Source organism: Hirundo rustica, chromosome 14 (assembly GCF_015227805.2).
Source record: "Hirundo rustica isolate bHirRus1 chromosome 14, bHirRus1.pri.v3, whole genome shotgun sequence".
NCBI lineage: Eukaryota > Metazoa > Chordata > Aves > Passeriformes > Hirundinidae > Hirundo > Hirundo rustica.
In genome coordinates this window covers 14,077,686-14,092,361 of record NC_053463.1, presented here as the reverse complement: position 1 = coordinate 14,092,361, position 14,676 = coordinate 14,077,686, and the positions used below count along the sequence as shown (strand labels likewise).

The following is a 14,676-nucleotide window of genomic DNA, read 5'->3' as shown; positions in this document are numbered from 1 at the left end:
TCAGCGCTGGAATGCCCGAGCGGGCTTTGCCGTGTGAGGGCACAGATGTGTGTCCCACACCCTGCTCCAGTGGCTCATTTTGACTTGCAGCAGCTGCTCCACTGCCCCCAGCTCAGGGACAGCTGCTTTTCCCCCACGTGTGACGTCCCCAGTATGTGCTCAAATCTGTCTTTGCTTATCTATCCCACCGTGCAACGACTACTGCGGAGCTGTGTGCGCCTAAGTGCCCTGGATCCAAGGATTTATTCCTCTTCAGCAATATCCTAACAAAACATTAGCGTACAAGATTCTCAGAGAGCGTGCCAGGTGAAATTAGCTGATCACTGGCTCTGGTGAGCACTGTCCATGAACGATTGTGTGTTCTCATTGCAGAAATTGAAGCCAGAGAAGCCTGCGACTGGCTGAGAGCTGCTGGATTTCCCCAGTATGCTCAGCTGTTTGAAGGTATGATCACAGAGACTTGCCAAGCAGCTGACGCTGAATTCGAGTGGAATTGTTCACATAAATAATAGATTTCAGAACCTGACACTTTTGATGGAAGCACTTCCAAATTCTGTTACATCTCCATGCAGACCTGTAGAGAAGTAGTGACCTGGTGTGTCTTCTTGCAGAGGGGACATCTCAGCAGGGACTCAGTAGAGTTCTATAAAGGACCGAATCTTCCCTGGTTTTCTTTTCCTATTGTCAGACTGTAACTCAGTCAAATTTCTGGTTTTGTTATTTTTAGTTGCTTATATTTTTTTCCGGCTCTTTTTCTTGGAGTGCTGGAAGTGATGTTTTCAACCACTGATTGCAACCAAAAACTTCTCTGAGGCTCTCCAGCCTGTGGTCTGAAAAGAAATGTTGGAAAAAAATCATCTTGCAATCAGAAGTGTTCAGAAGAAACACTCAGCAGCATCCACCCAGCCAAAAATGCAATTTCAGCATGTTCTCATGTTGTTAAAACTACAAAGGATGCTTATTTCTTGGGAGGTGTGGATTTGTTGAGAACTAGTATAATTTTTCAGGCCACACTTGTGCCTTAAGTGTAGCTTAAAACTGTTCTTCTTTAAAATATGTTGTTTGCTACAAACATTGAAAGTAACGGAAGCTAATCTATTTTTAAGAGGGATTTTATTAAAGAACTACAGTTAAAAGAGCATTAGCTGCTCTGATTCCCACCTCCACCGGTCACTGCAAAATTGAAAATTTCAAGTCAAGCCCGTAGAGCTGGGTTTGAAAGCTGCATTCCATGAAACCTGGAAATGCTTCCTGTCTGCCTACAGCAGATTTTTGTCTGTAAAGCTGTTTGCTGGAAATGTGCATTGCCACGCTTCTGGAAAATGAATTCTCTGCATTACCTTGCTGTTTATGCGGTGTCCTGACCTGGCTAGGAAAGTTAAGCTTATAAAGCTTAAGCTAAGAAAATAGATATAGACCTCAGCAGTTCCCTCATGTGCGAGGCTTCATCTCAGGAGTGCAGGAAGCTGAACTCCCCAGCTCCCAGCCCAGCGTGATGTGCCAGGCTCCCTCGAGCTCAGAGAGTGCATCTCGTGTGCTGCATCGCACCTCACCGTGGCAAAGGCTCATGGAAAATAATCCCAGCTTTATTCTCTAGAAGGTGCAGAGAGCCAGAGCAAATCTTAAAGTTATTTTGTGTTTCTTGTCTATGGCACTTGGTGACTGCAAGCTCCTGGAAATTGAGAAGGGCTTGTCCACCTGTAATAACAGCAGCGAGCAGATCCCTACATTTATTCTCCCACTTGCCCTAAGGAGCTGATCCTCACTTCCTGGAAGGGTGTTTGCATGAATGTACAGCTATAGAAATAGAAGTAGTTCCATTTCACCTGTGATAAATAAGCTGCAAAATTGAAAGTTTTGCAATTACAACTCAGATTTCAGATTCAACTTCTTTGTTCACAGATATGCAGTTTCCCATTGATGTAAAAACTGTGAGGAGAGATCATGAATTTTTAGATGGAGATGCGATTGAATCACTGTTCAGGTAATCATTAATCATGAATCATCTTTGATACACCCAGGCCCCACAGTTATTTGTTATTCATATTTTCAAGCTTCTGTTTTTGTCAGACTAACGAAGTCACTAAATCTGTGACTGAAGTAAATCACTTATAGTAAATCACATAGTCCAGTGCCACTGAAGTTGGTTGTTTTAGGAATTAAAAGGTAAAGTAAGCACGTGTCTGCACTTCCTCTTCAGCCAAGCTCTCAGGGATATTACACTGAGCATTAAATATCTTTTTTTGTAATGTGAAATGGCTGCAAGCTGATTAAAAATAACCAGTTCCCTGCAAGCATGGCAGGCTGCTCTCTAGGATCATGTATAATGGAGTGCAGAAATTTCCTCCAAATTCCGTTCCAGCAGATAGACAGAAAAAAATTATCTGCATGAGATCTGTTCTGTTCTCCTGAATATTTTTGGGGTGAGAAGCAAAGGTATTGATTTGAAGTTACTGCTTTGCCACAGCTGCTCAGAGCTCACAAGTGAACCTGCGCTGTCAGTGCCAAGTCAGACTCACAGCCCTGGGGAATTTCCCCATGGAAGAGTGCCAGGGTAGTGTGAGGCTTCTGCTTCAACTGGTACTGCAGTCACTGGAGCCTTCTCATGATGAGATGGTTTAGCAGAGTTTCTTTAGCAGAAATGATGATTTCTAGCACAGGGCACTGGAAAGTTCCTCTCCTGGAGAAGTGTTCTGGTCCTTTTCTGTCAGGTCACCTGAATTCCAGCCCTGCCTGTACCAGAGCACCAAGAGGAGTTGTTCACACACACATCTCTAAAGCACAGCAGATTTTAGAGAACTCTGGGTATATTTTGTTTCTTGGTATCACTTCTGTCCTGGGTGCTCCTTGGAGACTCTCAGTGCACTTCCTGTTGATGCCACCTATTGTTTGACAACTCAGTGATTGACTAGTTTGGGACCTTATTGATTCCACAATCTTTAATTAAAATTATAGATAATACTGTCCTTCCAGAGATACAGGTTAACATCTTGATTTTTAAATTTCTTTATTTTTCAAGAAGCCCACACAGAGTTTCATATATTTTCAAAATCTTAGATAAATACAAAGGTTTTCACAATCAGTAAAGCTAGTAATACATTTTTTTTAAATTAAATGATTGATCATGGTTGTCTTCTCTAGTCTTAAGATGGCAGAACTGGAAGTGTGGACATCATCACATTGTTATTGGTGCTGGTTTTGGGGACCAATGTATGGGAGCCTCTAACAGATTGTCAGTCTTTGACAATAATGACTCAGCAGTGGAAGATCACAGCTGGTTTGGTGCATGTTTGTTTTCAAGAAATAAAATAGTTGAAATTTAAAACTCCTGTGTTTTTTCTCAAACCCCAGAAGGCTGAACACATTGAACAAGTATGCATCAATGAAAGTGGAAATAAACCGTGACAGGAAACGGGTATGTCTGTAACATACAGTTCCTGTTCTCATTAAAGATAGCTATTGTATCGAACACCTGGGTTTAAAAGTGAATGAAGGATTAGCAATTTCTGAACATTCTATTCTATTCTATTCTATTCTATTCTATTCTATTCTATTCTATTCTATTCTATTCTATTCTATTCTATTCTATTCCATCCTGCAAAGCTCTGCTATTTGCATTTTATGTTGAGAAAACATAGGGATGTAGATTGCAACTACATGCTTGAAAATTTGTAAGGTAGTTTAGGGGTGAAACATTTTTAAAATTTGATTTGACACACGTTACTGTCCAGCAGTTGCCCCAAAGCCCCATCCTAACTTGGCTATCATTGTTTTCCTGAGTAGTTTCCACCTTATTTAAGTGCTGAAAGTTCACTCCTGTTGACTAAACAAAGAACTTGAAAGGGCAATCCAAATGTTCAGCCAGTACAAGCTGGGGAGGTTTTAGCTGAGCTGTCTTTGTGCTGTGCCAGCAGCAGGTCTGCGAAGCCTCTGAGGCACCGTGGATTAATGGCAGGGTGAGCGAGAAAATAATGCCATCTTCTGGAAAAATGTCTGGGTTTTGGAGAGTTCTGCTCTGTCTTCAGGGCAGAATGGGATAAGAGAGCCCACAGAGAAGACACAGGAGTTTCCCAGCTCGCTAACATTTCACTGTCCCAGCGTTCCCTCGGAATGGGACAATCCAGCAAAGGGAGCACCTGGGGCAGGTGGCAGGGGAGGCTGAGGGCTCCAGAAGGGTGCCACAGACACTGATGCTGCTGCAGTCCCCCAGCTAAACACTTCTTTACCTGCAAATGGATGAGTTTTGGTCACAGAAGTGTGAGAGTGTTTGATTTGTTTGACTTTAGGAAAGGCGGTGTAAACCCAGTAAGATTATCTTTCAAAACACTTGGATTTGCCACAAAACGGGATTTTTCACCCTTAGAACAAATCTGTCACCTTTCCTGTGGTAAACTTCCCAGATTAGTTTGGGCATCATTTGTCAGCATGTTTCTCAACTAATCACATCTTCAGTGACTGAATGGTCACATTTCCCTGTGTTGGTCTTGGGGGGTTTTGAGTGTTGGCGGAAAATTTAACTCTCCTTTTTATGTGAAACTGGTTTTTGTAATTTAAAATTTACCAAACTTTGCCCTTGAACTGGTTTTGTTTTTTTTTTTTTCTCGTTCTAAGAGTGACGGCTCTGAAGATGATGAGCCTTGTGCAATAAGTGACAGATGGGCTTATGAGAGGTGCAGCCAGCGGTGGTCGCGCATCGAGAGCCTGGCAGGTTTTCCAGCAGAGGAAGGTGCCGGGGCCTCCACCCCAGGCAGTCCAGTACTGAAGATCATCCACAACGAGGACAGTGTCTTTGTGGATCACGGTGAGAAGCAGGATGTGTCCTCAATTCACAGCACCAGCAGTGCCGACAGCGACATCGTTAACTCCCAAAAACCTTTTGAAGATGTGGAAACCAGCACGAGTTCCTCAAGGTGTTCCTCAGTTAAGGTACCTTCGCTCGACTCTGCTTTTAGTTGTTCTCCTCCTCCCAGTGAGTTTTTAAATATCACCAGTGAGGAGAAGCTTTTGGATAAATCACCATCGAAAAAGAGGAAGAGCCTTCTAAAGAAAATGGAGAAGCTGCACTTAAGGAGCTGCAATTTAAGGAGTGGTCAGTCAAAGGCCAAGCCCATAATAAGTGAACCTGTTCTTCTGGAAGGACTTAATGAAGAAAAGATGAAGATGCTGAACTGTGTAAATATTTCTGACCTCTCTGGCATCCGAACAAAGAACAATTCTTCCTTTTCTCCCCGGAGCTGCAATAGCAGCAATCAGTCTGTAAATAGCAGCACAGGGAGCACTCCAAGTCCTGTTACAAAACCAGGCAGCCCCTGTGAAGGAAGGGGGACGTATGCAGAGCACATGGACTCCAGCAAGCTGGGGAATGATCTATCCCAGCAAAACCTAAAAAATGACATGACGTTACAAAAGAACCAGATGTTTCAGATCCCACGAGGCCATAAACCTGGCACCTTCCCCACAGTACTCACAGACAGCTCCCTGTCTCCAGCAGACAGCTCCTCTGTCAACTGGAGAACCGGGAGTTTCCACGGGTGCAGGAGGAGCCGGAGCAGAAGCGGTTCCAAGGATCCCAAAGCCCCTCTGGTGGGCAGAGACAACAGGCTGAGTGTGTATGACAACATGCCCAGCGCTGACCTGGAGGGGCTGGAGGCAGCACAAGTCGGTGACGACGACGTTTTTTCAGAACTGAACAGCGTCATAGCAGATGTCAACGGTCTCAAAAAGTTGGTTGATCAGTGGACAGAGAAGTTCTCAGATGATGGGGATTCTGACTTTTCCGGTGACTTGACCTGCTTGTATCCACCCTCCCCTAAAGAAAGCTCTCTTGGAACAGAGGGCCCAGAAGATAAGACAGCAGGGGAGGCTGAGGGAGAGAGCAGCTGTGGCCTGGGCAAGGAGATTGGTTCTGCAGACCTGGCATACATCACTGACTCTAAAAAGACCAACAGGTCAGCCACACTTGGGTTTGCCTTTGATTCTGCCCGCTCAAAAGAAATTGATTTGCCAGAACAAAGTATTCTAAAGTCTGTCCTAGGTAGCAGGGTCTGCCCTGCTGGTGGCAGGTACCACTCCACAGGTACCAATATCTGGCCTCTGCTGAAAGCAGCACACTCATGATCTGCAGGAGCACTCAGGCACTGGAATCAGGGAAAATGTTTGTATTTCCAGAGGCCCTCCTGGATGGGAAGTACTTGCTTAAGTGCAGCTAGCAGCAGGTCATTTAGTGCCCCACAGATGCAGGTAGAAAACAGGGATGGTAGAAATGGTGCTAAGCTTAACCAATATTTATCCTGTAGGCACGGGGAGCAGCACTGGTCTGTGGAAGAGAGTGAGAACCTGGAAAGCCTCTCCCTGCAGACTGATGGCCAGTCAGCTGCCCAGCTGGCCCGCACACAAAAGCTGGCATTGCTGAAACTCACAGCTTTAATGGACAGATATTCCCCTTCCAGTAAGCAGGGCTGGAACTGGTAAGTTGTCTGATACTAAAGCAACCTGAGCATGGGAATTTCCTTGTCTGCCTATACTGCACATGTTCAAGATGAAGAATTTCATCCTATTAAATTGCCAGCAGCTTCATGGTTATTTCCATGGCTCCAGGATTTCCTCTGCTGTGGGCTCTACTTTGGCCCCTCACTGCCGGTCGTGCTGTTACTGATTTTAAGGCATGTCATAGTTTCTCTTTAAATTTGAGAGCTGGCTGGACTGAGAATCCAGCCCTTCAGCACTGAGTGTCTGCTTGAACTAAACCAGTGACAAATTCAGACACTCAGAGGGTTTACATACATCATTCAGCATTTTGTGGTAGGGAGCTGGTACTTGAATATAGAAAGAATGAAAAAACCCTGCAGTGCCATAAGGGGATGAATGTATTTCCCTCGAGGAAGATTTGATAAAGTTAATTTCAGCAATGCAATGAGGAAGTCATCCCTGTGATAGCCTTTGCTGATTTTCCCTCCCTCTTGGTGCTGTGTGTACAGGTATGTGGCAGAATTTGGGGTTGTGACAAGGTACAGCTCAGCCCTTTCTGATGAGTGCAGAGCAGCAGGTGGAATGTGCTGGACACCTGTTAAGCTGCATCTACTGGTTTTCCTTTCCAGGACCATACCAAAGTTCATTAAAAAACCCAAAGCCTCAGACTACAAGGACAAAAATGTATTTGGGGTTCCTTTACTTCTGAATGTGCAGCGAACAAGCCACCCCCTGCCCAATGGCATCCTGCAAGCCCTGGAGTATCTGAGAAGCCACTTTCTTGACCAGGTATGAACTCGAGACAGCCCAGAGGAGCTCTGGGCCGTGAACAGATCTGCTCCAGGGAACCAGACTCCCTTTCATACTTCTGTATACTTTCTTGCCCCCTAAGGCTCTGAATAGGCAGAAAGGTGTAGATCTGAGCAGGTGGCCTGCGAGGAAATACCGGTGTTGATTACCTCTGGGAATACCTTTATCCCTGTGCTGTGTTTTTGTGCCTTCCCTCACTGAAGTGCTCTGTAGCTGGGTCTCTTGGTGCAGGCAGTCAGGCTGTCTTTGCCTGGGGAGGTGTCATAGCTCTGCTCCCCAAGGAGGCAAATCTGTGAGACAATGTCATTGTTCCCTCTGTTCTGTGGCTGCTGGTAGTGCCAGAGCTAATGTGAAAATTATTCTTTTTTCAGCTGAAATGCACCACGAAGCAGAGAGAAAACATTGCAGCGGTGCCTGTAACAGCTTTTCTGGAGCTCAGCTCTGTATTTATCCCCTAGGTGGAGGTGGCAGAGGAAGTGTGTGCTGTGTGTGGTATTTCCATAGCACAGCTGCAGAAATGAAGACCTTGTGACATGAGACATATTAACTAAAGGGAGGACCTTTCTTTCTGTGCTTTGCCATTGTCTGGGTGTGTAATATCACACCAAAGTGAAAAAGTGTGTGGGTTCTGTGAAGTGACAATGCGAGTGTTTTTCATTTTGAGGTTATGGTATCCATTCAGATCATATAAATAAACCGGAGTGTAAACACTCTTTCAGTGGCACAGAGTAAAACTGTCACCAGGAGCTTTGGTGGGGTTGAGCTCATGGGAAACTCCAAAATCCCACTCAGTTGGAATCACATTAAAAAGGAAATCAGAATTTCCCTCAAAATGGCATCTGCTCTTTTCCAGCCTGTGGAAGGATTGGATGTAGTGGCTGTAGCAGGTGTTACAAGGAGCCTTGTGGATCTCACAGTCAGTTTGTGGAAGCCAGCACTTGATGTCTGTTCGTGTTTGGTGGACACATATCGGTGAATTTGAAACTTAGAGTTGCCATTGTAAACACAGCCTGCCCAAGAAAAGACACATACCTCAATGGTCGTGATTTTAAAAGGAAAAATGAGTACTTGTGTATTAACTGAAAGCCAAACAAACATGAAAATTGTATGTCACAGCTTATTCTGTGGGCATCAGGCATGGTTTGCCTTGGAGAAGTGTCCATGCAGCTTCTAATGGTGCAAAAGTATTTTGGTGTTCAATCCCACTGCTGTAGGATATTTGCTATTGCAAGGAAGGTGAAGGATCACTTATTTGTCAAAATTTTGATTCCCAGTGACTCCTCTCTTTGTCTGTAATAATTCCTTTTACCCACAGGTTGGCCTGTTTCGAAAATCCGGTGTTAAATCCAGGATTCTGTCTTTAAGAGAAATGAATGAAACCAACCCAAACAATGTCTGTTACGAAGGGCAGTCAGCATTTGACGTGGCAGATATGGTGAAGCAGTATTTCCGAGACCTTCCTGAGCCTATATTCACCAGCAGGCTCTGCGAATCCTTCCTCCACATCTACCAATGTAGGTACCAAAAGCTCATTTCCCAGTGCCTTGGGTATCTTAGTATTCAGCTGTACAAGGCAGCGGCCAGACTAGGACTAGTGCCAAGTCCCCCTGCAGTCAGAGGAGGCGAGTCAGGCAGGACATTTGTGACAAGATGAGTTCATTGTGGCTCTGGACTTGAGAGCTTCCCGTCTGCATCCTGTGAACCAGCGTGTTCTCTTTCCTGAAGGATGAGTGTGATGGAGGGCTGCAGCAGCCCCCTTAAACTCTGCTTTTAAACAGCCATTTCCTTATGCAAAATTAAGAGATAACCTGGTCCCCTTGTTCATGGCATGGCATAGCTCCTTGAGCAAGAAGACCTGATATATTGATGGCATTTCCTTATTAAGGTGCCCAAGACCAGCTGCTGTGAAACAGCTGGGAAATGCCAGCAGCTTTCTGCCTGTGCTTGCACTGTCGCTGTCCTTGAGACTCAGCCCAAAACCAAAGGAAACACAAAGCTGAAATATTGCATTTCTTACAGTTTAAACAGGTTCTATTTCCAGTACTTTGCCCTCAAGGAATTCGCTTTCAAAAAGCAGATGGACTGGGGAAGGAACTTGAAGTAGGGCTAATACTGTTACTGGGACAGACAAGTTGCTTCTACTTTTGAGAAAAGGTTTTGAAAGACAAGGTGTGAGCTTTCTGAGAGGACTGGTTTTGCAGCCTAACCTGTATGGCTTTTAGTGACATAAGTCAATGAGCAGCTGCTGTTCTGTATACAATGTAAGTTCATCAATATTCTGTTGGGTTTTATTTTGTCACCTGTCAGGGTTTTAAAATTTTGTCTGAAAATTATGTATTTGTTTGAAGTAAGTTTTCTTTTTGCATTCACAAATCCTCCTTTGTAAAGAGTCTATAGTTCCCATGTCCAAAGGATGTACTACTGTTTCCCTCCAATTAATGTAATCTGGCCACTGTCTACCTCCTGTCTCTTGTTTTGGGAGAGAAATAGAAAATGCCCAAATTTTATTTACCCCACTCACCATCTCCTGCCAGATGTGACTGGAGCAAGTGCACAGATCAAATTACTCTTTTGGAGACAAGCATTGTGCTGTTTTCACCAAGAAGTGCGTTCGGTGTGTTCTTTGTATGTGCTTCTACCTGATGGGAATGAGACGTGATCTACTCTTTGCAGTGGTGTTAATTGGAGAAGTCCTTGTGCTGGGAATGTGTGGCAGGATGAACCAGACCCACCCTCCTGCTGGAGCTGTTTGGGCAGACAGTCTCAGTGGGGGTTAGTGTGAATTAAAATCTATTGGCAAAAAAACCTGATCTCTGAATTGAGTTATCTGAGAGCATCTGTTCTGTTCGTGCTTGAAATTGAAAGGAAAAGACAGTAGAGCAGCTACCTGCTCCAAAGTATCACTGCAGAGTAATATTTTATGGGGAGACAGGTCCTTATTTGGATTGTAACTCAGTTCAGGATGTGTTCATTAGCATGGCGTTCAAGATAAATTGCAAGTCAGGCAGCAGCATCCCTGGGTGTGAGCAGGCACTTGACAGGCAGTAGGAGAAATGGTTCATGTTTGATGGGATAATGGCCTTTCCTTGTCTGCTGTGAGCTTGGATGACAAGGAAATGCATGAACCTACAAACTCAGTGCCCTGCTTGGGACCCTGCTGATGGATGCTCCTCCTGCAGGTCACGTGTGATTTTTGTCATGGTTTATGTTCTCAGACGTGCCGAAGGACCAGCAGTTTCAGGCTGTCCAGGCTGCTATTCTCCTTCTCCCAAAGGAAAACCGAGAAGCTTTGAAAATCCTCCTGTTCTTCCTGCGAGATGTGGTGGCTTTTGTTGAGGAGAACCAGATGACCCCGACCAACATCGCCGTCTGTCTTGCACCTTCTTTGTTTCACCTCAACACCCTGAGGCGGGACAGTTCCTCCTCCTCAACCAGGTATTGGCACCCTGATGCTGGCACTGCTGCTGTCCACAGTGTCCTTGCTGGAGCAGGTTTCTGTAGCTGGCCTAGTCTCAGTGTCTGATTTTGAGGGGCAAATAGGCTGTGTTCCTTGGGGTTTGCCTTGAATCTGCTTGCTCAGGTGCAGCAGGAGCTGCCTACAGTGCTGGAGCGATGCGGGCGCTCACTGCCCAGCGCAGAGGGCCATGGTAAGGCCCCATTGCCATGCTCCTGACAAGTCTGTGTGTGTCCCTCACCAGTGCTGCACTCCCCTGGTTGCCCAGGAGCCCAGCATGCGGCCCACTGCTAGCATTAAAGTGGTGCTGGCCATTGGAGATGTGCTCCTGCATTGGCAACCTGAGCACAGCTGCGGCCTTAAGGCCCTGCAGATACCTGGCAGATTGAGGCAGCTACTGGCACTGCTTCTGCTGGGTGATAAGGGGATCATTGCTGCCAAACCGAGCCACAGGGATTCTGTAAATTTATCTTAATAAGTAAAAGTATCTGGGTTGCATAACATCCCCCGTTTGTACGTGCAGGGAGGGAGGTGCCCTTGGGCCAAAGTAGACAAATAATCTCCGAGCATTCGTGCCTTATCTGGCCTCCTGAGGCAGGGCTGTTCGCTCTGCTCGTGCTGCTGGGCTGTGGACAGATGGATCGGGGCAGGAGAGCACAGCTGGCTGTGCAGGGAGCATCGTGCTCCCGGCAGCGCAGGGAGCTGAACACCTCACTCGGGGATCTACAGGGGAGGACTGGTCCCAAAGCAGCAGCTGTCAGATGTGCTGTTGGTATCTTTCAGGCTCTGGATAGCACAGGGGAAGGGAAGGAAAACCCTAGGGATTTTCTTTTGAGTGTCACAAAACATCAGAAGATGCCTGAGGCTGAGCTGGCATATGGCAGGGGAGCCACGGGGCCACTGCAAGGGCACCTGGGCCAGTGACGGTCGGCAGCAGGTCCTGCTGGACTGCTGCGCTGTTTGAGCTCCTAGGAGACACCCTCTGGGAGTTGTTCCTCTTTGCTTTACATCAACACTGCTCTGGGATGTTAGGACCAAAGATAGCAATGGAGTTTTCTCTTTGTTGTCAGTGTTTAGAAGCCAGGAGGCTTTGAAGCTTTAGCTCTGCTGTAACTGTGCATTAATGCCTCGGTGCCGGGTTCCCACTTCAAAGGGCTCAAGCTGACAGGTCTGACTCTGAGGAGCAGCACTGAGGACTATTATCTTCCACCCAATTTTCAAGCCATTTGGCAGGAATGCACATAGATAAAAGTTTCATAAGCCAGGACTAATGACGTAATTCCACTAGCATGAATTAAAAGAGGGGACTGTTCTTGAAATGTGTTGGGTGTGGTTTGGGCCAAAGGGTTTAAAAGGTTCTACGTGGACCTTTGCAGGTATCAAAGGAGCTTGATATTGAAGATTATACCCAAATAAGCTTGGAGTCATTGTTATTCTTGGCCAAGTGTGTGGTAATGTGTTTGGGGAATAAATTCCTTGCCCTGGACACCTTTGGGATGTGCTGGGAGGGAATTGACCTTCAGCGGTCACATTGCATGAGCTCTACATGGCACATGCAGGACCTTCAGTGCAGTGTGTTTTCTGTGTGATTCCCAGCACGTGGCTCACTCAGCCTTCCTTTCACCTTCCCCTCTCCTAGATCCAGTCAGAGGAAGTGCAGCTTGGGGAAGCCAGACCAGAGGGAGCTGAACGAGAACCTGGCAGCAACGCAGGGCTTGGCCCACATGATAATGGAGTGCAACAGGCTTTTCCAGGTACATCACTCGCTGTCACCAAGCAAAAGCTCTGGGCATCCTGGGCGGGGTGGCTGGCTTGGAGCAGCTGCTGGGCAATGTCTCGGCCAGCCCAGCTGCTGCTCTCTGCCTGTGACAGATGGGAGTCCTGCTGCTGCCACCAAAGAGAAAATGAGTGTCACTGAGCACTCCTCCACTGCCCCCTCCATCCCCAGTGTGATGGGGCTTGGGGACAGCTTAGAGAGCACCTGTGGGGCAGTGGCTGCCACGTGCCCGGGCAGGGAGGCCCTGGCCATCCCTGCTGGAGAGTGGGTTGAAGTTTTGCTGCTGGGGCCTGGCCAGAGCAACAGCCATGCCTGTGCCTGGCCATTGACCCCAGTAATCTGAACCTGGACCTTGGCCCACAGACTGACTTCCCAGCTTGACCACGGCCTTTGCCCATCATTATGGACTTGCCTAGTGATCCTTAGAGTGTGGCTAACCCTGGTTGCTGTCCCTGGACCTGATCCTGACCTCCCTTGCTGACTCACGTTCCTGGCTCTACCTCGGACCTCATCGCCATGGATGTGCCTGATGATCTTTGCTCCTGGCTGACCCTGGCTGCCACCTCTGGCCCAGCTCCGGCAGTGTGGGACAGGGCAGCCCTGCCAGCCCTGTTGTCCCACTTGACACGGGGCCCCTTTCCCTCAGGGGGGCTGTCCACACCCCAACTGTCAGCTCAGACCTTCTCCTCTGCTCCAGCTCCTCCTCTGAGTAGGGGACACTGCCCCATGGCTCCCCTGCACTGACACATGGCCCCAGGGCTCCACAACCAGCGCCTGGCTTCTGAGCGGCACCCCACCCCAGGACAGCTGGGGTTCCCCAGGGCCTGATCCCTACATGGCATCAGTCTCCAGCCCAGCCTGGGCTCCTAAGTGCCCCCCTCCACCCTCCACCCCAACCATGGGTCCCTGTTTCCCCAGCAGTGCCCTGAACCCCTCTGCCCAGCTCTGAGGCCCCTTGGGGTGCCCTGACACCGCAGCCTGCCCTGTACCCTCTGTCAGTCCCGGCTGCACGGCCCCACGGAACAGCCCCACGGGAACTCTGAGCTATCCTCGCACACACGGAGATTCCACAAACCCCTGCTACCAGCTGTGGGGCTGCCCCTCACCCCGGGGTGCTGCGGATGTGACCCCCACCCTGCCAGGGTAGGCATTTGGTGCTGAGACTCAGGGATTGCCCGGACAGGGCCGTCCCCCCTCTGCCGGAGGTCACAGCTCAGCGCGGCCGCCGCCGCCCTGCCCGTGCCTGGAGGAGCACCCGGCTCTGCTGCCCCGGACCCCGACCTGCGCCGCTCACCGCGGCCACCCCTGGGCTGCGGCTGCCGCTGGAGCTGAGCGAGCGCGGCCCCGCGAGCAGGACCCGGCTCGGCAGCGCTGCCACCCCGGCCTGGCGGCGGGGCCCCAGGTAGGGCGGGATGGGGGCACTGCCCGGCTCTGCCTCAGCCCCGGGAGCATGGCACGGGTGTGGGGCAGCGGGGGCACAGGGAGCGCAGCGCACGTGACGTGGCTGTCACCCTGCTGGCACCGTGGCACCAGCGCCAGGCGTGGTGGGTGTGCGGGCCGTGCTCAGCCAGCGGGAGAGTGCACTGGCACAGGTCTGCACTTGGTGAAGTGCCAGCTGGTGCCCACCACATCAGCAGCTGTGAGAGCCTGCCCAGCTCTCTGGACATGGAAGAACCTGATACAGATCTCTTATATCTATTTATACATATAGAGATACGTACATAGATATACACACATGCATGTATCAGTGAGCACCTGCATCAATGCAACATCTTCTCTCCAGTGGTAGCACAGCTGCATTTCTGTGCTGCTTTAGGACTCTGGAAGTTTTTTTTTTAGGAGGCTCACAGCAGAGCCTCCAACAAACTGCCAGGCAAAGGCAGGAGCTGTGGCTCCTTGCGCTTGCCCAAGATTGATATGCACTGCACAAAGAGGTTTGCAAATCCGTAGGGATTCAAAACATTGCTGCTGAGGGGAAAAGCTTGTGTTCTCAGAGGGAATGTAGTTTAACTGATCTGCTCCTCCCCTGGGTTTCTTGCTCCTCCAGGTTAAAGTGGTGCCTGCCTCCCCCCACCATCACAGATGACATCAAAGGCTGGGTGACCTGCTCACACGTGGCACCTAAGGTAGAGTGGATGGAGCGAGTGTGATCAGAGTATTATTGGCT

General features: G+C 48.4%; 1 protein-coding gene across 2 annotated transcripts in view; it reads left to right on the top strand.

Moving 5' to 3' along the window:
* The window catches only part of LOC120759027 (rho GTPase-activating protein 7-like), a 46,582-nt gene that overhangs the window by 31,543 nt on the left and 363 nt on the right, over positions 1 to 14,676 (top strand). Inside the window, exons 2-11 of one of the 2 annotated variants that reach the window (XM_040077855.1) lie at positions 373 to 444; positions 1,903 to 1,984; positions 3,352 to 3,415; positions 4,612 to 5,948; positions 6,297 to 6,467; positions 7,098 to 7,257; positions 8,594 to 8,792; positions 10,494 to 10,713; positions 12,372 to 12,486; positions 14,557 to 14,635. In XM_040077855.1, the coding sequence (XP_039933789.1) occupies positions 373 to 444; positions 1,903 to 1,984; positions 3,352 to 3,415; positions 4,612 to 5,948; positions 6,297 to 6,467; positions 7,098 to 7,257; positions 8,594 to 8,792; positions 10,494 to 10,713; positions 12,372 to 12,486; positions 14,557 to 14,595 (2,459 nt within the window). In that variant the 3' untranslated portion in view covers positions 14,596 to 14,635. Of the gene's footprint in view, positions 1 to 372; positions 445 to 1,902; positions 1,985 to 3,351; positions 3,416 to 4,611; positions 5,949 to 6,296; positions 6,468 to 7,097; positions 7,258 to 8,593; positions 8,793 to 10,493; positions 10,714 to 12,371; positions 12,487 to 12,872; positions 13,777 to 14,556; positions 14,636 to 14,676 lie in introns of those variants that run through there. The other variant, XM_058422424.1, reaches the window with a different exon arrangement.